Below are 23832 nucleotides of genomic sequence, written 5' to 3'. Positions count from 1 at the left end.
TTCCACAGCCGGCATCATAATGACATTGAGGAGCCTTCGTATGTTGGTATTCAACTGCCTTCCCTTCACAAACCCCGTCTGGTCCTCGTGAATGACCCCCGGCACACCATCCTCTATTCTTGTGGCTAAGATCTTTGCCAGCAGCTTGGCGTCGACATTTAGCAGCGAGATCGGTCTATATGACCCACACTGCAGAGGGTCCTTGTCCCGCTTAGGAACAAGGAAATCAGCGCCCGTGACATAGTTGGGGGCAAAGCCCCCCCCCTCCCTTGCCTCGTTAAAGGTCCGGACCAACAGGGGGCCCAACAGGTTCGCATACATTTTATAAAATTCGGCCGGAAACTAATCCGGTCCCGGTGCCTTCCCCGACTGCATGCTCCCTATCCCTTTAACCAGCTCCTCCAGCTCAATCGGCGCCCCTAGTCCCTCCACCTGCCCCTCCTCCAGCTTCGGAAATCGCAGCTTGTCCAAGAAGCGCCCCATTTCCCCCCCTCCACCGGGGGTTCAGACCGGTACAGTTCCCCATAAAAGTCCCTAAAGACCCCATTAACGTCTACCCCCCTCCGCACCACCTTCCCAACTCTATCCTTCACTCCCCCAATCTCCCTGGCCTCGTCTCGCTTTCGGAGCTGGTGTGCCAGCATCCTGCTCGCCTTCTCCCCATATTCATACACCGCCCCCTGTGCTTTCCTCCACTGAGCTTCCACCTTTCTGGTGGTCAGTAGATCGAACCTGGCCTGAAGGCTATGCCGCTCCCCCAGCAATCCCTCCTCCGGAGCCTCTGCATATCTCCTATCCACCCTCACCATCTCCCCTACCAATCTCTCCCTCTCCCTCTGCTCCCCCCTCTTCCTATGGTTTCGGATGGAAATCAACTCCCCTCTAATCACCGCCTTCAATGCCTCCCAGACTATCCCCACTCCCCGTTATCGTTGGCTTCAAGGTACCTCTTAATACACCCCCAAACCCTCCCGGCCACCTCCTCGTCTGCCAGCAGCCCCACCTCCAAGCGCCAGAGCGGACGCTGGTCCCTCTCCTCCCCCAGCCTGAGGTCCACCCAGTGCGGGGCATGATCCGAAATGGCAATGGCGGAGTATTCAGCACCCTCCACCCTCGAAACCAGCCCCCTGCTCAGGACAAAAAAATCAATCCTTATGCACGTGGGAGAAAAACGAGTACTCCCTGGCCCTTGGCCTCGCAAACCTCCAGGGATCCACACCTCCCATCTGATCCATAAACCCCCTCAACACCTTAGCCGCCACCGGCCTCCTACCCGTCCGGGACCTGGATCGATCCAATGGGGGATCCAGCACCGTGTTGAAGTCCTCCCCCCATGATCAGGCCCCCCCACCTCCAGGTCCGGAATGCGGCCCAACATGCGCCGCATAAACCCCGCATCGTCCCAGTTTGGGGAGTAAACATTCACCAACACCACCTGCTCGCCCTGCAGCTTACCACTCACCATCACATACCTCCCGCCACTGTCAGCCACCACATTTGATGCCTCAAACGACACCCTCTTTCCCACCAGGATCGCCACCCCCCGATTCTTCTCATCCAGCCCTGAATGAAATACTTGGCCCACCCACCCCTTCCTCAGTTGAACCTGGTCCGCCACCTTCAGGTGTGTCTCATGGAGCATGGCCACATCCGCCTTCAGCCCCTTCAAGTGCGCAAACACCCGGGCCCGCTTGACCGGCCCGTTCAGCCCCCTCACATTCCAGGTTATCAGCCGGATCAGAGGGCTCCCTGCCTCCCTCCCCTACTGACTAGCCATAACCCATCCCCTGCCCGCCACTGGCCAGCGTCCCCTGCTCGGCCTGTTGCCCACGGCGGCAACTCCCCCCCCCCCCCCCCCCCCCCCCCCCCCCCCAGCACGCCCTGCATACTCCAGCTCCTTCCTGCCCATTTCAGCAGCAAACCGGTACCCCCCCCCCCACCGCAGGCTGGGATCCCTCCTAGCTGCGCCCCTCCCTCCGCAGCACTCCCATGAGCCAACTAACTTCCGCTGACCCCGGCAACGCCCGCCACACCTCCGACCCCTCCCCACATGGGACTGCTCCTCCTCCTTCGTGTCCATCAACTGGCCCTCCCCCTCCCCCCGCTCATGCGCGGGAAAATAACAACCAGCAAAGGCCTGCGCTTCTCAGTCCCGACCCCGCCCCCCATCACCCCGCAGTGTGGGAAACCAGAGAAAAGCCCGCGCTTTCGCCCTGCCCAACCCTGCCTCCTCTAGGGCAACTCCCATTGCCAGTCCCCACCACCAGCTCCCCGCACTCCCAGTTTACCTCTCTGCCCGAACCCGTCCACCAGACCCATACGAAAAGACATAAAGACATCGCCCCACCCACCCTAAAGCCAACACACATCCTGCATTAAACAGAGAACTCCCCCCTCCAGAGAAAAAATTAAACACACTTACATTTTCATACAAAACCCCTACCCTTGACCCTCAGTTTGAGTCCAGTTTCTCGGCCTGAACAGAGGACCACGCCTCCTCCGGGGACTCAGAATAATGGTGACGGTCCTTGTAGGTGACCCACAGATGCGCCGGCTGCAACATGCCAAACTTCACACTCCGTCTGCGGAGCCCCGCCTGCGTCCGGTTGAACCCGGCCCTCCGCTTAGCCACCTCCGCACTCCAGTCCTGGAAGATCCGCACCTCCGTGTTCTCCCACTTGCTGCTCCGCTCCCTCTTGGCCCACCGGAGCACGCACTCCCGGTCAACGAACCGGTGGAACCGCACCAACACTGCCCGCGGCGGCTCGTTCGGCTTGGGCCTCCTAGCCAGTATTCTGTGGCCCCCTCCAACTCCAGGGGCCAGCTCCCATCAACGAGTTCAGCAAAACGACCACATAGGCCGCCAGGTCCGACCCCTCCAGCCCCTCCGTAAATCCCAGGATCCGTAAATTCTTTCGCCTCGACCGGTTGTCCAGCTCCTCGAACCGCTCCTGCCACTTTTTATGGAGCGCCTCGTGCATCTCCACCTTCCCCGCGATGGCTGAGGCCTCATCCTCCCTTTCGGAGGCCTGCTGCTGCAGCTCCCGGATTGCGACCCCCTGGGCTGTCTGAGTCTCCATCAGCTCTCTGGTGGTAGCCTTCAGCGTCTCCAGCAGCTCCACCGTAAGCTCCTGGAAGCAGCGCAGAAGAGTCGCCTGTTGCTCCTGCGCCCACTGCCTCAACTCCTCGAGGGCTCCGCCGGCCGCCATTTTGTTTCCCTTCATCCGCTTTTCCAGGAGCGCTGCCACCACTTTTCTGCTCACCCCACTCCTGGTCCGGACCATAGAACCCTGGGGATCTACTGAAAACCCCTTCCCACGTCGGGAATCATCGAAAAAGCTCTGTTGGGGGCTCTGAAAAGAGCCCCAAAGTCCGTTTCTAGCGGGAGTTGCCGAACGTGCGGCTTAGCTCCGCATAGCCGCAACCAGAAGTAGTCCTGCTCCACCATTTAATAAGATCATGGCTGATCTTAAGTCCACTCACTAAATCCACTTTCCGGCCTTATCTCCGTACCCCTTAATTCCCCTACTGATTGAAAAGCAATCAATCTCAGCCTTGAAAATATTCAAGGACTCAGCCTCCACAGCTTCCTGGGATCAAGAATTACAAAAATGAACCAATCTTTGAGGGAGGAAATTTTCCCTCAAATCAGTCTTAAATGGGCACCCCCTTATTCTGCGACTATGCTCTCTGGTCGTACACTCTTCCCTGTGTGAAACATCTTCCCAATATTCACCCTGTCTAACCCTCTGAGAATCTTCTATGTTTCAATTACATCACTACACCTCATTTTTATGAGCTTCAAGGATACAGACCCGTTATAACCCTCAAGGAGGTTATGTCATCAGGACAATTAGATTCCAGGTGACCTCCTGTGAATAGGAGCACCCCAAGGGCGTGGGAAATCAGACCTGGGGGAAGTCAGACCTCTAGTATAAAAACCCCACCCTGGGAGAAGGTCGGGGAAGGATACCCTTCAGGGAGTGGAGAGTGTAATGTCGTAAATAAACATAATCTTTGCTTTCTACCTGTCTGGCCAATGTGTGCTGCTTTAGCAGATTTTACAAGACCCAACTTGCACAATATTTCCTCTGACAGCAGTCACTCCAAAATCCGGATCATTCTGGTGAACGTCCTCTTATACTGCCTCCAATGATAATACATCTTTCCTTAAATAAGGTTACCAAAACTATACAAAGTATTTTAAATGTTTACTTTTATACTCCAAGCCCCTTGAAATAGAAGCCATCATTCCATTTCATAAGATTTAAATGTTTTGGTCTGTGGCTTTTTTAGAAATAAATTTAAAGTACCCAATTGTTTTCCAATTAAGGGGCAATTTAGTTGAGGCAGCACGGTGGCACTGTGAGCATTGCTGCCTACGGCACTGAGGACCCGATTCGAATCCCGGCCCTGGGTCACTGTCTGTGTGGAGTTTGCCAATTCTCCCTGTGACTGCGTGGGTTTCACCCCCACAACCCAAAGCTGTGCAGAGTAGGTGGATTGGTCATGCTAAATTGCACTTTAATTGGAAAAAATAAATTGGGTACTCTAAAAATTTTTTTTTTTAAAAGGGGCAATTTAGCGTGACCAATCCACCTACCCTGCGCATCTTTGGGTTGTGAGGGTGAGGTCCATGCAGATACAGACAGAATGTGCAAACTCCACATGGACAATGACCTGGGGCAGGGTTTGAACCCGATTCCTTGGTGGTGTGAGGCAGCAGTGCTAACCACCGCACCACCATGCCACCCTGGTCTGTGGCTTTTATAAACTATAAACCTTTCAATATTTCTTTCAGTGGCTGTCACTTTTTCTATCCCAACATACACATACGTACAATGTTAAAGTGTAGTTAGGATTCTCCATAAAATGTATTTGCTCAATTAGACATTTGTCATTGCAAACAATGTTAAGAAAGAACTTGCATTTACATATCTTTCACAATCTCAGGAGACCCCACATTTGTCACAGCAAACAAAACACTAAATACTGCAGTCATCATTGTAATGTTAAGGGAATTCATGTTGCTAGCTCCCCTAAGTCGAACAGGTTAAATTGAAATTACTCAACTATATCCCAATCTTCAATTTTTTGTTTTACTATTTCTTCTCCCTTAACATTCTTACTCCCAGGGAAAATCAGAATGTTCCCTTAGCTGACTGAACAGCTTATGTGCCTTCACATTGAAAAGTTATTTTGAATAAATGACTTTGTTTTGCAATCTGCAGGCTTTAACTCAACCTACAGAAATCACTAACTCATATATGAGCTTCATATATTCCCAGAGACACTAATATGTTGTGACATGGCCCTGAGGTTGAATTATAAACCAAAACAGTACATTCAAGAGCAATATTTCACTGAACCCTAATGCTCAATGTTCTTTTTCATTCAGACTTTTAAAACTGATTTCCTTTAGATCTTTATGCTTGTCCTCCAGTTTCCTCCCACAAGTCCTGCTATTAGGTAATTTGGGCATTCTGAATTCTCGATCTGTGTACCCGAACAGGTGTTGGAATGTGGTGACTCGGGGCTTCTAACAGTAACTTCATTGCAGTGTTAATGTAAGCCTACTTGTGACACTAATAAAGATTATTATTGTTTAATTTATGATAATTTTTAAAATTACAGTAGTCAGCAACTGCAAAAAATACTTATTCCAGACATCGGCAATCAACCAGCAGGTGGCATATTTTAAATCCAAAGTTCAAAAATAGTGCTAGATTTTCACTACCGAGACAGACAGCTCGAGCTCGGAAATTTCCAACTCCGTTTAAGGACCCCCCATGTCACATATTTGCTCTGTGGAGGTGGGTGGGTGTGGAATAGAATCAGGCCCACCAAACCTGGTGGCAGATCCTAGGCAGTCACAGCAGTGGGCAGGTTTCTCAGTGGACTGGTTAGACGAACTACCTCAGCTTTCTGGGACTTTGTCCATGTTATTTTAGATGCAGTTAGGTTTTCTAACCCTCACACCTCCCAAATGGCCCATCATGCCTCCATGTTAGCTTCATGCCAACACATACACCATACCCCATTCCCATGCCCTCTCATACCCTCATTCCAACTCACGTACTCCACCCACGATCCATGATCCCTTATTCTTCCATGCCAACTCATGCTCCCACCCATTCCCCTCATGACCCCATTCCCCTCATGACCCCATTCCCTCTCATGCTCCCATTCCCTGTCATATGCCCTTTCCCCCAATATCGATCATTGGTAGACCTCAGGAGCCATATGGAGTTTGTTTTAGTTTTTAGTTTAAAAAAAAAGCTAAATCAAATACAGCTCTCACTCACACGCTTGACAATGAAAAAAACTCCCATTCAAGAATCCCATTCAAAGCTTTTAAATCTTCTCAAATGTCTCTATTCAAACCCCGCTATCCTGAAAATCCTGGCCATGGAGCTTTTAAAAATCGCATGTCAGAGGGAAAGTGCAAGAAGCCATTATCAAGAAAGTTATGGCAGGATACTAAGACATAATGTGATCAGGTCGAGTCAACATGGCTTTATGAAAGAGAGATTGAAAGAGAGATTGTGGATAGAATTTAACGTAAAAATTTCTAAGTTCATTTGTGGCGGGTTTTTCCAGGGCATTTCCCTCCGGCTCTTCCCGCGCATTCCCCACCGCGATCAAATGACAGTCACTTTTTTGAGTCCTGGGGAGTTTCTCACCGTTTTAGTCCACACCTAGTGTAGTGTCTCTGTATGTGCATGTACACAAGGGGTTAATAGGTAATCAGTAGAATCAGATGATCACTAGAGGGCAGCACTAACAGGGGTATAAAAGCCAGGCTCATTCTGTTCCTCTCTCTCTTTTGGGTATACTGTGACAAGAGCAGGAGTGTAGATTAGTTCAGCGTGTTAGTGTAGTTAAACATAGTTACTGTATTTAGCTCTTGTTAACCTTGTTAATATTAAAGTAAAGAACTCACAAAATTATTATTTTAGTTACTCAATAAATCTTTTGTTGTTACTGAACGACTTTGAGTCGTCCTCATCAAGATTCAGAAAACCTCCTCAACAACAGTAATGAGTAACATATATTACATTCAGTAGTATAACATAGCATACTACCAGAACTGCAATAATTCACCTAGAATTTTGAAAGGGTGACCCGATCTCTAAGTGAGCTTGTGGGTCCCCCACCCATAGACAATGTCATGCCCCAACCCATGGACATTATCCCATAATCCCCAAGTCAGGACACACGGATAAGAGGTCCCTGGGAGAACGTCCTCTTCAGGCATTCCCATGCCCTCTTACTGGCACCCACCCCCTTGCAGGACCTCCACCCGTCACCACCCCCAAACATTCCAGAGGCCCCTACTTACCTCCCCTGTACCCCCACACTTCAAAGCACCCCCACCCTCCTTTCATGGACATCGCCCCCTTGGACCCAGGCCCTTGGCAGTACCACCCTGGCAATGCTCCTGCTTGGCAGTGCCACCTGAGTACCTTGACAGTGCTGGGTGGCAGTACCAAGGTGTCATCTGGGCAGTGCCAAGATGCCTGCATTCCAGGGGGAGGGCCAGGGAGCCACCATGCAGTATTCCCGGCCACCCAGGGACCTCCAATGGATCGGGAGATCCTCCGGGTGTTGTTCCGCCTGCTCCACATTTGTGTGGACCAGTACTGAACGCTCCTGGCTGTGGCCTTGCTGGGGAGGCTGGTAGATCCCGGGAAGATGCTGGTTAAGCTTGCTCAATTAGGTTTAAAACCTATTTAGGTGCAAGCCATTTGGTCATACCTGCTTTTGGCGGGATTCTGATTTGACACCTCACGGGTCTTATCCCACGAGGCGCAAAGACTGTCGAGAAGCTCATGGGAGGCCTCTCCTGGGATCTACTGGCCACGTTGCATTCTCGCTGGAGTAGAGCGCAGCCGGTAGATCGCACCATGTTTAACTAAACAACTACAGCTTTTGATCATGCCATGTTTAAGTGATATACTACAATTTTTTGACAAACTAATATTTAAGGTGGATAAAGTGGAAATGGTAGATGTATACATAGATTTCCAACATGTGTCACCTCAAAGGCTGCTACACAAGATAAGAGCACATGGTGTAGGGGCATCAATTAGCATAGATAGAAGTCTGGTTATCTATTAGGAAATAAAGAGTAGTGACAAATAGGTAATTTTCAGATTGAAAAACTAACTAGTGGAGTGCCGCATGAATAAGTGCTAGGTCCTCAGCTTTTCACAATTAATATAAAAGACTTGGATGAAGGGACCGACTCAATGGTAGCTAAATTTGTCAACAACACAAAGATAGGTAGGAGAGTAAGCTGTCAAAAGGAGGTGGAGAATCTGCAACAAAATTTGATAGGATAAGTGAGTGGGCAAATAATTGGCAAATGGAGTATAACATGAGAAAATCTGAACTTGTCCACTATGGCAGGAAGAATATAAACTATTATTTAAATGGAGAAAGGCTACAGAACTCGGTGGTACAGAGGGATCTGGGTTTTCCTGGTACATGAATCACAAAGTTAGTCTGCAGATACAGCAAGTGATTAGGAAGGCGAATAAAATGTTGGCATTTATTGCAAGAGGAATAGAATATAAAAGCAAAAGTTTTACTGCAGCTGTACAGGACCTTGGTGAGGCCACATCTGGAGGACAGTGTACAGTTTTAGTCTTCTTATTTGAAAACATATTTGGGGGAACTGATGGGCTAAACACCCAGAGGATGTTTCCTCTTGTTGGAGAGACTAAAACTAGGGGACTTTGTTTAAGAATAAGAGGGCTACCTTTTGTGTGTGTGTGTGAGAGAGAGAGAGAAAGGAGAATCAGGTAAACCATGATCATATTGAATGATGGAGCAGGCTAGGAGGGCCAAATTGCATATTCCTGCTCCTCATGATCCTGTGTTCAGTTATATTTTTGCTGTTGGCAAATAGAATCCGGTACAGCATGTTTTCTTTTGAGCACGGTCAGTTTGCCTAATTAAACCCAAGTCTAATCCATTCAGTTTTGGTAAATAATTCACCAGCAACTACACTGATGGTAATATTATGTCACTTGTGTTGCAACTCAAATTCCAGGGATATTAACAACAAAGATCTTGGCAACTCAACAACACAAACCCCAGCCACTGACATCTAATGGTCAGTCACATTAGTGGAAGTATAAGAATTTGCATATTCTAGTACAACCCCATTAATTAAGCACATCATACGTCACTAAACTGATCAATTTGGAAGGAATTTCTTGCAGAAATCAACGTTTTACTTTATGATAGCAAAATTTTTTACTGCATTGATAAGAATGATAAGATTATGAGTGAATAAATATGCAAATAATTTTCATAACATTTAAAGCTACTTTAGTGTGAATTTAAAATTAAATTAGAAGAGGGACTAGGTTATCCAATCATATCATGAAGTAAAAAAAAAAAGAAAATATCTGGCTAAATTCCATTTTATTAGTATTCCAGTGGTCATTGCCATAAATTATAGTACAAGTTATTTTCAAATTTTCCATGTATAAGCAAATTTATTGTTCCAATTACCTTCAACTCCCAAGACATTTTGTTGCTTGTTTTCCTCAGAGACTTCAAACTTCCTTATAATATCCATACAATATTCTAATGTCACATCGGTCATCTGTGTGAAGAATAAATGTGAATCTGTTTTTTAAAAAAAAAATTTCACCATTGCCCTGAGAAAAACACAATGCAATGGGACAAAATCTCAGATCCAGGGTTTGCTGATGACACATAAATAACTCCAATCAATTTAATTCAATGAAATTTATAACATTTTAAACACAAACTTGGGGCTAAATAGGTTAGCCCCTAAAAACAGATGTTGGATTCCGATATAAAATTATCCTGGCCCCATTCGTTGCAATGCAGATAACACCTTTCTTTTTGTTGCCTCTTCATTTGAATTATCTCAGTGTCCCGTCAACATTAATCAATGCTGTTCATTGGCTGGGTACGTCAGGAGGCCAATATCGTGAATGGCAAGTGCCAATTAAAATGATTCTGTACTGTTAAAAAACAGCTTGCATGTGTTAAAATGGACGTCCACTTTGACTGGAGTAGGTGACAGGAGTTGAAGAGAATAAGGCCTGGGAATGGCACATCAGGAGAATGCGCCAGGTTCATGTTTTACAGACACTAGTCTGGAGACCTTGGTAGAGGAGGTGTGGAAAGGAGAATGATTCGGCTGTGGAATGCACTGCCTGGAAGTGTGGTGGAGGCAAGTTCAATCGAGGCATTGAAGAGGGCATTAGATTATTATTTGAACAGAAACAGTGTGTAAGGGGAACGGGAAAAGGCAGGAGAATGGCACTAAGTCATGAGCCGATGCAAACATGGAGGGCCAAATGGCGTCCTTCTGCACTGTAACAATGCGATTCTGTGATCTTGTGCAGGGTATTGGTAGGTGTATTGGTAACGCAATTTAGCCCCTTAATTGGAATTTCTTTTTTTTTTAAAGATTGGTGAATGCATCGTCAAATGCCGTACCCTCATCCATTATTCCCAAATCATAACATTTCCACCTCTAATCTGCCAACAATCTCTATCAATCAGACCTCAGATCTAACATTCGTATACTTCACATCACTTTTGTACACTTAGCACTGCTTCAAGCTGCTGGAGGTCATCCATCGGCAGACTCCTCCACAGACTCCTCCTGCACTGGATAGAGGTGGTGGCTGGAAGTGACACGGCTCTCACCTACCATCCTCCTACCTAGTTAAATGCCTATTTGCCCCCAAACATGCCACTAGAAGGAGCAGATGATTCCACCCATTGTTTAATTGTCATTATTCTACTCTCCATTGTGTGCGACAAGATAACTTTTGTTGGATGCATGCTGTGCAGGTTTCTGACAGTTACATACTGGGGTGATCAACTTTAATCCCCGTCATCAAGTCCCCATCCTTCAGTTTGTTGTGGTAGCTCAAATGGTGCAGGCACAGTGAATTAATACAGAATGAAGATATCATCGCTGCTGCAAGGATATGGGGTTTTGACCTGCATGATGGGATGGTCACGCTTCAGCTAAACAGAGAGGCTGTGGAACTCCTTTTGGTTTTGTTACATGGCAGAGGTGGCATGTGATGCCTGCAAAGTGATGTTTATGCAGTCAATGGTATTCTCTGCCAGAGGGGATTCTGCAGTCCTAGCGAAGTCACCAGTTTTCACTGGCATTAGAGGAAATGAAATGCATTTAGCTCCCATTGAATAGAAAGCCTCAAGCGTCCACTCTCACGCAACAGTGGGAAATTATGCAAATATTTCCTGCCCAAAAGAAACCAGACACGACAATAGTTTCTACCACAGTTACTTACATAGACACTGGAAACATAGTCCTTGCCCTGCTTCAGTTTATAGTTGTGGCCAAAGCAGGGGAAATATTTCAGCGAGGATGTCCTTACTCAAGGGTGGTCTGTTGATGTTGTAGATGAACATGCTGCTTGAACAGGATTTCAGGCTGGAAAATTGCACCTCGAATGCCCTGGGTGGATATGGCCTCCTGCTGAGAACCCCTCTCCTCCCTCTTTCAGCAGCGTGTCATGCTCTGTGTGAGCTCTGTTTACTTTCCAAGTCACACTATATCGCAAGGAGAATCATAGAATCTATAGCACAGAGGCAGGCCTTTCACCCCAAAGTTGTCCATGCCAACCAAAAAGCCCATCTAACCCTATTTGCCTATAGAATCATAGCATCTACAGGCCGAGGCATTGCTCAATAATTCACCCATGTATGGGCACAACTGGTTTGCACAGAGGCCTTGAAGTCAGCAAAATGTCTTTCAGCAACTGCCATACAATTCCCTGTAGTCTTTTGCAACTTGAAACAACTATAGACAGCTCCAAACACTTCTGGAACTGTAATAACAGCAAGGAGAAATCAACCAGCAACCAAGCTGCAAGTACTTGATGATCGCTTTAAATTGTGTTCATGACAGAAGGATTCTTCATGTTCAGCTATGCAAAATTAAGAGAGGGTACGGCCGGAGCATTGAGCTGCATAGTGACAGTGCTGAAGGCAAATCAATGTTGCACATTGCTTGACGTCACAATCTGCCTGCATATTCTGTGTGCATTGGTGCCTGCATCAACAGGCCACTAACAAGTTCAATCTCTCGGCCTACCTTTCCTTTAATAAGACATTTCTTTACATGAGCAATGGTTCATTTGTCCAGCTTTTCCTCTCATCAAGTACAGCAAGGGCAAAAATGCAGAATTATTTTGTCTCACTGCATCAACTATCACATAAGCGCACAATTATTATTCCCCATTACATTATTATCCTTGCAGTCTGGCTTTTGGGAGAAAGGGGCATGAGACAGGATTTCATACACTGGATCCAATTGGAAAGCTCCATGCAGGGAACTGTGCACTTACACACAGCAACATGTCAAGTCTGCCAGACCTCTGTTCTTGATGACTACCTAGTGGGCATTGTTGCAAAGTATGATTGTGTAGGTGTAACAACTAGGCAAATCTATGAAGCCCTCCATAAATTACTCAACATCTACTGTCTAAACTTGCATTTGAGGAATGGTTACTTGTATAAAGAACCAGAGGCAGCTTATATCAAAAGGAAGCATATTCCAGCAGGAGTTATTAATGCTTTTAGGAAAGTGCAAGAGAAAATAGGGTGTTGGGTGGGAGTGGGTGGGTGAAGAGAAATTAGCCACAAGTTATTTATGGATCCATGAATTGTGCACAGATGTTGGATGATCAACAAAACTGTCTTATTATTGCTGCAGCCTGAACCATAGACTGAATTGACAACAATTTTTAATCCATTAAAGAAAGCTGCAAATCAAAAATCCAAAACGTACAGATACAGCATTTGCTCTGAATACATGTAGAGTTTAAAATATGGTGTTTGACTGACTTACCTTCTGTTCCAATTTAAGAAACTGAGCGAGCTCTTCCACAGTTAGATAGTCCTTCCTGTCACTGTAAAACTTCACCAGGAGGAAGAGATCCCGTCGTAAAGACATCATCTTATAAAACACAGAGAACTCTTCTAGATTTAATGTGCCCTGATTTTCATCTGTGTCAGCTTCCTATCAGGGACAAAAAAAGTAATGCTTTATTATAACAAAGATTTCAAGTTATTCGGCAGTACTTTTTTTGATTGACCTGTTATGAAGATTTTTGGGTATATTTTCCTTTTACCACACCAATCTTCACTCCTTGTTTTTCTTCCACCTCGCCCAATAACTGCCTGCAGTTGTCCTGTTAACTGCAGTCAGTTCCAATGCTGCTATCATGAAGGAGAACAAATCATAAATTACAAATAGGGGGGCTGTGGCCCTGTGGTACTGTCACCCAGGGGGACACTTGGGGACCCAAGTTCAAATCTCATCATGGCAGATGGTGAAATTTGACCCAATGATGACCATGAAACAATTGTTGTAAAAACTCACCTGGTTCACTAATGTTCTTAAGAAAATGTGTCACCCTTACCTGGTCTGGCCTATATGTGACCCCAGATCTACAACAATGTGATTGACTATATGACAAACCCTCAGGGATGTGCAATGAATGAATCCCATGAAGGAATATAAAAAATTACGAGATCTCACCAGGTTTCCATACCCTCCAATTCCAAAGAAGATCAGCACATACCATCCTCTATTCAGCCAAGATCAGGGCCTAATGTAGGTCACAACCCTGTATCCATTCTCACTACCTAAATACACTCAAAACCAGTAATAACATTGAGGTATTCACAGGTTATCCACATGGAAGAATTTATTCTCCAGCAGTTGAAGGTAAAATACGGTACTATAAAATAATTCATTTAAAAAGTACCCATTTTGACATGAAAGATAGATTAGGTGGACATATTAACAATTGTTGGTGACAAAATATCTACACATTTTATACAAAGTAAATGGATACAGACAGAAATGCTTCATTTCTCGATTTCTGATGGTGACAGGTATATGGAGTTCTATGTTAGGTGGCTCCTGCTAGAGTCTCTGGCTTTTGGACTTTGATGCTAAGTTTCAGGGGTAGTTTATAGATAGTGTTGGTGTGAAGTCATAAGGAAGATGAAGAATGTCAAAGCCCCAAGGGGGCGAGCGATAGTCCACCGGCAAGTGAGGCCGAGAGTCCTGCAGGAAGAAAGATGGCGGGGGCTAGATCATCGGTTGGGGCCGCTTCCCTCACAATTCTACCAAGTCCAATTGTGGGCGTGGGGGGAGAATCTGATGGGAGGCTCAGAAATCCATTTCACGCCAATGTGAATTTGCAGCAGGATCTTCCGCTGGTGTTCGCCATGGCGTGTTAGAAATCCCGCCAGAGTGAACCTCACTTGCATCTCATCAATTGGATGCAGATGGAGGACTCCTCTACCTCCCCAGCCAATGCCAGATTCTCTGAGGTGTTAGCGGAAAAACAGGCCAGTGAGGAACAAGTTCCAAACAACATGGCGTGCATATGCTGGGATTCATCCAAACAATGCCTGGGGCTGCTTCCGGAGTTCAGGATGGTGGCCACCAACCAGCAGTGGGTCAGGGGAACATCTGCAGCTTAACCTTTCAGATTTGGTGTCCTGGCAAGGGTGTGCATGGGGTGGAGGCGTGGGCTTAAATAGGGTGCTCTTTTTAAGGGCCGGTGCAGGCTTGATGGGCTAAATGGCCCTCTTCATCACTGTAAATTCTATGATTCTTTCTTCAACAGTGGGTCAATGATGTTGGGCACCTTTTCAATTTGGCACCTGGTTACGATGGCAGACTATGCTCCAGCCAGGTCAGCTTCATCACAGAATATGGCATGAAACACCCAGGTGCATAACTAATAAGGTCAGGGCAAAATATTTGTTTTCCCGATGGGCGCTGCAGCAGCAGTGGCAATTAATGCCAGCTGCACATGAAAATTTGCAGTGGTCTTTGTATGTCCTTGAGTAATATCTGTCATATTCTGTGTTTCATTTCCAAATTTGTCTTTCCTCACTCAAAGGGTTTGAGAAAAAAAAGTGTATCAATGCATTTAACATAAAAAGGCAATAGGTGCTTAAAATGCTATTGCATTAAGCTCAGATGCTGTTCCCCCATATCCATATAATAAATAAGCACCACACATTCATTGTATTGGGAAGTCTCTGGTCTGTATTTGTATTACCCTCAATAGAAGCTATCCTTTCAATGGTATGACAGTACCATTTCATTAATGCTTGAGAAAATTAATTGCCATCTGCTATTGCAAGGACTTTGTGGGCTTTTTTCAAAAATATTGGGTGGAATTCTCCCATTTTGAGGCTAAGTGCAGTGGCAAATGTCCTCAGGGTGGCAACCTCCGGCGGATTGCCACTCTCAACTGACTTACCTTCGCTTGGATTCCACGGCTCCTGTTTCGCCCAACCTTCCTCACTCAGGTTGGGTGAGACAGGAGTATTGAAGCATGTCCCCAGCTGCATTGGCATTGAGTAACTGGGGGAAGAGAGGTACGAAACTGCATTTTCCACGGGCTGCAGTGAAGGGGTGGTCAGGTCGGACCAGAGAGGGAAGGGCAGGGAGTCAAACCTGAAAGGGGGAGGGGGCTCAGACCAGAGAAAGGGTCGGAGCAGAGAGAGGCGGGTCAAACCGGGTCACACCAGAAGGATGGGAGTATCCTGTGCGAGGCTGGGTCTCGATTTTTGAAGTAGTTACTCTGGAGAAGAAGTGATTTTTTTCCCTCTAACTCTTTCAGAGTAACTATCAGGGCAAAACTGAAAGAACCATCCGAAGTTAGCAATTCAAATCACTTCTGTCAGGTGGGTCCCAGCCCAACGTAATTGTCCAGAGGAAGTTAATACTTCTCAGAATCGCAGAATAATAGTGTCGAAGAGGCTTTCCGCCCATCGAGTCTGCACCAAAGCAAGAAAGACAACTGACCTGCAAAATACAGGATAATACAGATAGATTGGAGAGTTGGGCAGAGAAATGGCAGATGGAGTTCAATCCAGGCAAATGCGAGGTGATGCATTTTGGAAGATCCAATTCAAGAGCAGACTATACGGTCAATGGAAGAGTAATGGGGAAAATTGATGTACAGAGAGATCTGGGAGTTCAGGCCCATTGTACCCTGAAGGTGGCAATGCAGGTCGGCAGAGTGGTCAAGAAGGCATACAGCATGCTTGCCTTCATCAGACGGGGTATTGAGTTCAAGAGTCGGCAGGATATGTTACAGTTGTATAGGACTTTGGTTAGCCCACATTTGGAATACTGCGTGCAGTTCTGGTCACCACATTACCAGAAGGATGTGGATGCTTTAGAGAGGGTGCAGAGGAGGTTCACCAGGATGTTGCCTGGTATGGAGGGTGTTAGCTATGAAAAAAGGTTTAGTAGATTAGGATCGTTTTCTTTGGAAAGAGGGAGGTTGAGGGAGGACCTGATTGAGGTCTACAAAATTATGAGTGGTATGGACAGGGTGGATAGCAGCAAGCTTTTTCCAAGAGTGGGCGTGTCAATTACAAGGGGTCACGATTTCAAGGTGAGGGGGGGAATGTTTAAGGGAGATTTGTGTGGAAACTTTTTTACGCAGAGGGTGGTGGGTGCCTGGAACGCTTTGCCAGCTGAGGTGGTAGAGGTGGGCACGATAGCATCATTTAAGATGCATCTAGACAAATATATGAACGGGCGGGGAACAGAGGGAAGTGGATCGTTGGAAAATAGGTGACAGGTTTAGATAAAGGATCTGGATCGGCGCAGGTTGGGAGGGCCGAAGTGCCTGTTCCTGTGCTGTAATTTTCTTTGTTCTTTGTTCTGCCTACCTAATTCCATTTGCCAGCACTTGGCCCATACCTTTGAGTGTTATGTCATGCCAAGCCCTCAGCCAGGTCCTTTTTAAAGGATGAGGCAACCCGCCTCTACCACCCTTCCAAGCAGTGCATTCCAGACCGTCAGCACCCTCTGGGTAAAAAAAGTTCTTCCTCAAATCCCCCCTAAACCTCCACCCACTTACCTTGAACTTGTGTCTACTCGTAACTGACCCTTCAACTAAGAGGAACAGCTGCTCCCTATCCACACCCCTCATAATGTTGTACAACTCAAACAACACTTGCATACTTCTGAGCAATTGCTGGGTAAGCTCATACGTGGAAACATACCAGGGAGATTGCGTAGCGCATCATCGAGGTATCCCCTAAATGTGACACTGGCAAACCAGGGAGTTATGAGCCGTAGCGTTTCCCACTGCGCCGGCTGGAAAACACGCCAAATCTTCTGGCCCTGACCTCATTAATAGTTCTACAAAGGCTACAAAGTCAGTGAGACTCAAAACAGAAAACAGTTATGAAAGCTCTGATGAGCAACAGTTTGGAATGCACTTAACTTGGGGAAAATAAACGTGTTTATTATTTAGTTATATTACACAAGGACAGCATTAATTGAATTAAATGAATTGACCACATGCTTCTTTGTATGTCCACATGCGATGAAATAAAGAAGCCTGTAATGATTTTTAGCTGGCCTCACTTCACCAGCCTACCTTGGAAAAGATTGAAAACTTATACATGCAAAAAATACAAACAGCCAGGTCAGATTATGACAAATGTTGCTAGACCCTAAATTAGACCATTGCGTATATATAGATAATGGCCACTACTGGTGTACATGCTTGCATTTAAAACAGACTGCTTCTTGGAGTGACCAGCACCAAGAAACTTAAGGCAAGGGTCAATCATCAAATTGGAGAAATGGTCTCCGTGTTAATCCCGGATGACAGAATCATCACATCATTACAAGTGCCACAATGGAGCCAGATTTTAGTTTAAAAGATTTTTTTAAATGCTTTAAAGGTTTTACTTGCCAATTTATTGTTTTGTTTTTTCCTGTTTTGGCCTGATATCGCTGTAGCTAACACATAACCCTTGCTAATTATTTACAAAAGATTACTCAACATCTTTAAACCGATTTAGGTATTTGCTGATCATGAAACCATTAAATCAGAACCAGGTGAAAATAAAATGTTTCAAAGGCACTTTAGAAAAGAAAATAATAGCAATTTCTTTATACAGCTTTCAATCATACACTTTTCAAAAAGTCAAGCACTCATTGGGAACGTTCCATTGTATGTTATAAATTATCAAACATAATTTTGCCGATATTAGATATTAGAAAAAAGCTCATCATCCCTGGTACCCTTAATACTTTCTTTTTTAGATAGCATACTTCAAATTGTTGTAAAATTTTAAAATGATAAAAAGGTTAAAAACTGATTGAGAGTCTTTGTTCACAATTCCTATTAAATTGAGATCTATGCACAAACAAATAGCCAAGGTTTGGTCTTAACTTTTTTTATATTCTGAAGCTTCATCTCAATATATGGGGGCAGTGTAAGCTGATGGATTCCACTGAATTTAAGATACCGGCTTAAACTGTCTGATGACTGATTAAAATCAGCCTCCTGGCCTGCAACTATTTGAACTGCTTTTGAATAACAGGCACATTTTCAATTTAGGATGATTAGAAACATCGGTGAGGGGGACTTTAGATTAAGTCCAGTTTTAAGTAATACACACTGAATATTGGGAGCATTGCAATAAAATTTAGTTCAATCTAGATTGGAAAGAAGAGGTTTTGGAAATCACACTAACTCACTGCATATTATAAAATGCCTCAATATTTAAGCAGTAATTCACCCAGCTTGGAAGTAGTTCCTAGAATCGCCTTTATCACAACCTTTAGATTAACAAGCATAGAAGTGGATGCTTTAAATGTACTATACCTAAATAAATATATATTTTCTGACAAACCAAGTTTAGCCTCTGATGTTGCGTACTCTGCACCCCACAGTGGAGCCAGACTTGGTCTAAGTAGTTGTGCCATTCAAGAGAAAAAGTCTGTTCCAGTGGATGGCTTAATACAGAGGGGCAGAACTTAACTGTATTCCAGCTGTTCACTAAGGTCATCAGTTAAATTCTCTCCTCTCCGTTTACCCCAGCCTTTGTGCCTTGTTTTTTCTAAATTTGGAATACCTTTGGCTAGCAATCTATTTGAGCGAATTTGATTATAAAAGAGACAGATTTTAATCATGTACTTTTTGGATTACACAATATTGTTAATTCCTGATGAGTGCACTCAATCTACAAATTTGGCTACATTTTCTGTACATGTGAAGAAGGTTCATGCAAAATCCGCACAACAGGAAAAAATGTGAGGAAAGATAATTTACTTTTAAAAAATGTTTAAGTGCCCAATTTCTTTTTTTCCAATTAAGGGGCAATTTAGCGTGGCCAATCTACCTACCCTGCATATCTTTGGGTTGTGGGGTGAGACCCACACAGACACTGGGAGAATGGGCAAACTCCACACGGATAGTGACGGGCCGGGATCGAACCCGAGTCCTTGGCGCCATGAGGCAGCCGTGCTAACCACTGCACCACCATGCCATCCAACCGATAATTCTCGAACACAGAGGAAAGTAATGGTTTCAATGACCTGAAAACTGCACAAAACAATAACATTATCCTATAAAAAAGCAGCATTCAATAAAACATTGAAAGAAAAGAATGAATAATAAAATAGCCAAAATTGTGAAAAGTCTATACAAGATTTCAAAAAATGAGGAAGAAAAGAGAAAAGATGCAGAAATTTAGAAGATGAATACTGGAAATATGCAGTAGACCCACTACCCCTAAGGATGAAAAGAAACAGGCTAGACAACAGCACTCACCCCAACATTCCTGAACTACAAACAGAGAATAGGTAATATCTGAAATGCAAGCGAAATGCAAGCGACCCACCCTATAACCCCGGAAACAATCCTACAACTGCACCTAAATTTAAAAGTGGACTAAAGTCAATGCCCAGTGTAGAGGGCTGCAAAGTATAGTTGAGATTTAAGAGTTTGGTTGAAATAGTGTAGGAGACCAATGACAGAAATAAAAATGCCCATTAGGATGGAAATTAATGGGATCAGCCAGCTGAAGGACAAGTAAAGAGGACACGTAATGAGCATTTGGTTTCCGCTATATTGGTTGTACATGTGCACCTACATGAAAAAGGTCGAAATGTAGAAGATAGAAACAGACAGATAGTGAATTGATAGACTTGCAACCTTCTTCCAATCTTAATTTATCCATTAATCTAGTCACAGTTGCTTTCAACAGTGCTTAATGAACCTAGCAGAGTCCTGTTTCTTATTCTGCAGATCCATTTATTACTTGAATTGAGGGGACATTTTGAAGGACAACAGCAATTACAGACAGATTTTGTTGGTATATGTTTGAGGTATTTGGCACCGAAGCAAATTGGATAGCAATGTCTTGGAGGGAAAAAATGTATAAACTTGAGCATCAAAAGCTGTATTAATCCCCATTTCTTCAGTTCCCTGCAACTTCAATATCGGAGGCAAAATATTCCAGTAGAAGTAATTATGGACTGCATCAACTGCATATGTCCTGGTTAGCAATGGGCAACGAGTATCTTGGTTTGTATTGTTCACCCATCATGAAGGGCTAACTAACTGTTTGTTGCCTCTGGTAAGGTTTTGTTCCTAAACTGTACCATTGACTCCTGGGGCAGGATTTTGTTTTGGGGTCAGGGCCAAATGGGTTCAAATGGGGGTCTCAATGACCCACTGTTCCGAAGAATGACCCAAAGTAATTTTCTCTGAAATGGTCAATTTGTGGCCAGAGGGGGAAACCTGCCCTCCAAATAAGTATGTCAGGTGAGCTGTTGAAGCTGAATGGCCAATAGGAGGTCCTCCAGCAATGAAAGCTCTACAGTCTGCCATTGGAGGACTGTGACTAGTGGTGTTCCGCAGGGATCAGTGTTGGGACCTTTGCTGTTCGTAGTATATATATATATATGGAAATGATTTGGAGGAAAATATAACTGGTCTGATTAGTAAGTTTGCGGACGACACAAGGTTGGAATTGCGGATAGTGATGAGGACTGTCAGAGGATACAGCATGATTCAGATCGTTCGGAGAGTTGGGCGGAGAGATGGCAGATGGAGTTTAATCCGGACAAATGTGAGGTAATGCATTTTGGAAGGTCTAATGCAGGTAGGGAATATACAATGAATGGTAGAACTCTCAAGAGTATTGACAGTCAGAGAGATCTAGGTGTACAGGTCCACAGGTCACTGAAAGGGGCAACACAGGTGGAGAAGGTAGTCAAGAAGGCATACGGCATGCTTGCCTTCATTGGCTGGGGCATTGAGCATAAAGATTTGCAAGTCATGTTGCAGCTGCACAGAACCTTAGTTAGGCCACACAGAATATAGTGTTCAATTCTGGTCGCCACACTACCAGAAGGACGTGGAGGCTTTAGAGAGGGTGCAGAAGAGATTTACCAGGATGTTGCCTGGTATGGAGGGCATTAGCTATGAGGAGAGGTTGAATAAACTCGGTTTGTTCTCACTGAAATGACGGAGGTTGAGGGGCGACCTGATAGAGGTCTACAAAATTATGAAGGGCATAGACAGGGTGGATAGTCAGAGACTTTTTCCCAGGGCAGAGGAGTCAATTACTAGGGGGCATAGGTTTAAGGTGTGAGGGGCAAGGTTTAGAGGAGATGTACGATGCAAGTTTTTTTACACAGAGGGTAGTGGGTGCCTGGAACTCGCTGCCGGAGGAGGTGGTGGAAGCAGGGACGATAGTGGCGTTTAAGGGGCACCTTGACAAATACATGAATGGGATGGGAATAGAGGGATACAGAACCCGGAAATATAGGGGATTTTAGTTTAAATGTGCAGCATGGTCAGCGCAGGCTTGGAGGTCCGAAGGTCCTGTTCCTCTGCTGTACTTTTCTTTGTTCTTTGCTCTTTATTGCAATTAAGAGGGAGGATGCTTTCAGCTTGGGGCCCATTCAGCAACTTGAATTTAAAAGTTGCCACAGCTCCACAGCTGTGACCAATTAAGCAGGGAGGATCCCAAAACTTGCTTGGGAGTGCTGGTTCCCCATTCTGCTGCTGGGTCGCTGCACCCATACAGCTGACCTGTTTCTGACATCATAAAGGCCCATAGATCAACTGGAAAATTCCAGTCAGACCCTGATAACTGACCTTAATTGCCTTTTTACCTTCATCCCCAATTCAGTCTCCAGCAAAATGTTCAGAGCCATGTTGCTGCCAACAAACAGGCACGCCCACCAGTGAGGCGTAATTACATGCCTGCCTGCCTCCACCCTTGTTTCTATTTCGGGTGAGAATTCTGCCCCTGGTTTCCATATTACACCTTAGGTGCCATTTATCACTTACAAAATACAGGCTGTTCCACAGGCTGTTGATATATCTCTGCACATTTTAGAAGCCGATGACAAAAATATCTTTAGCATATTAATATTCCATATTTTAATTTCTACATGAATGAAAAAAAGAGATAGATAGAAAATTATCAGTCAATTTATATTCAAACATCATGCATTCATTTCAGCAAAATACTTACATTTTTTGGTAATGAAGTAAAGGAATTAGCAAAACATATCATGTTGACCAGCTCTAGTCAGCAATGACCAGCTAGGAGGAGGCAACTAACCTGAAACATCTGCCTGATTTTCCTGCGCGGTAGATTCACATTTAGTTTATGCATCAGCTGATAGATTTCTTCAATGCACAGTAAGCCATCTCCATTCCGGTCAGCTTCTTCAAAGGTTTGTTTCATCCATTTAAAAAGAATATTAAGGAAAAAATAAATTGCAGAACATAGTGAGCATTGCATTCAGGTTTACTGAAATGCATCATTGTTTGCATGCCCACACCAACAGTAAAATTGATAAGACCATGAGTTTTGAATGTTTGCTTATTGTTAGAACATAAGAACTAGGAGCAGAAGTAGACTGTCCGGCCCTTCGAGCCTGCTCCGCCATTCTATAAGATCATGGCTGATCTATTCGTGGTCTCAGAACCACTTACCCGCATTCTCGCCATATCCTGTAATTCCTTTATTTTTCAAAAAAAACATCTACCCTATCTTTAAATATATTCAATGAAATAGCGTCTACTACTCCTTTCGGTAGGGAATTCCATACTTTAACCACCCTCTGAGTGAAGAAGTTCCTCCTTGATTCAGTCCTAAATCTGCTCCCCCTAATCTTGAGGCTATGCCCTCTAGTCCTACTTTCACCTACCAGTGGAAACATCCTTTCTAATTCTATCTTATCCATTCTCTTCAAAATTTTATATGTTTCTATTAGATCCCCCCTCAACCTTCTGAATTCCAGTGAATATAATCCCAATCTACTCAGCCTCTCCTCATACGATAAACCCCTCAACTCCGGAATCAGCCTAGTGAACCTCCTCTGCACCCCGTCTAGTGCTAGCACATCTTTTCTCAAGTGTGGAGACCAAAACTGCACACAGTACTCCAGGCCTGGCCTCACCAGCACAAATGTGTTACAGAATCATATTAGCAATTCAGCAAAAATACTGAGACAAATTTCAAGTATATGAAAACATGGGCCACCAATATGGCATAGATATGGTGATGAAATCATGGTGGTGCCTGGCTTGAAGCCTCAAGGTCATGCGTTCAAATCTATCATGCGAAGTTGGGAAAATAAACTGGTGACTTGTGGACGAGAAGGATTTGAACCATTCCCTTAATGAGGCGAGATGAAAACCGGTTTGTGGTCTTCATTCCAAAGGATATTGATCATGAATTCTCTGTCTTTTCACAAGTGAATCTTCATCTTTAATTCCAGCCATGAGGTATTTTAATCCAGTTATCCAAGTGCGTGCATCCTCGCAGTTGGATGTTACCAAATCCAATGCCTCCATATGACTGCCGTGGTAAACACTAAAGCAGCAACTAGAATCAGAGCTCCCTTCAGCATGCCGATGAAGGCTTCCTTCTAAAACTTTACAGATGGAGTCAATGGTAACTGAGGGAAAGGAGGAGAAAGATGCAAGT

General features: G+C 44.8%; 1 protein-coding gene across 5 annotated transcripts in view; it reads right to left on the bottom strand.

The window, feature by feature from the left end:
• Positions 1–23832, bottom strand: part of plch1 (phospholipase C, eta 1) — a 200473-nt gene that overhangs the window by 79507 nt on the left and 97134 nt on the right. For all 5 annotated transcript variants that reach the window (XM_038815875.1, XM_038815877.1, XM_038815878.1 and 2 more), the window contains 4 exons: positions 23572–23803; positions 22459–22588; positions 12881–13051; positions 9526–9619 (listed from right to left, as the gene is read on the bottom strand). In XM_038815875.1, coding sequence (XP_038671803.1) covers positions 9526–9619; positions 12881–13051; positions 22459–22588; positions 23572–23803 — 627 coding nt within the window. The remainder of the gene's footprint in view (positions 1–9525; positions 9620–12880; positions 13052–22458; positions 22589–23571; positions 23804–23832) is intronic.

The sequence above is a fragment of the Scyliorhinus canicula genome, chromosome 13, assembly GCF_902713615.1.
Source record: "Scyliorhinus canicula chromosome 13, sScyCan1.1, whole genome shotgun sequence".
Taxonomy (NCBI): Eukaryota; Metazoa; Chordata; class Chondrichthyes; order Carcharhiniformes; family Scyliorhinidae; genus Scyliorhinus; species Scyliorhinus canicula.
Note: the sequence above shows the minus strand (reverse complement) of the source record. Positions and strands in the feature narration are given on the sequence as shown.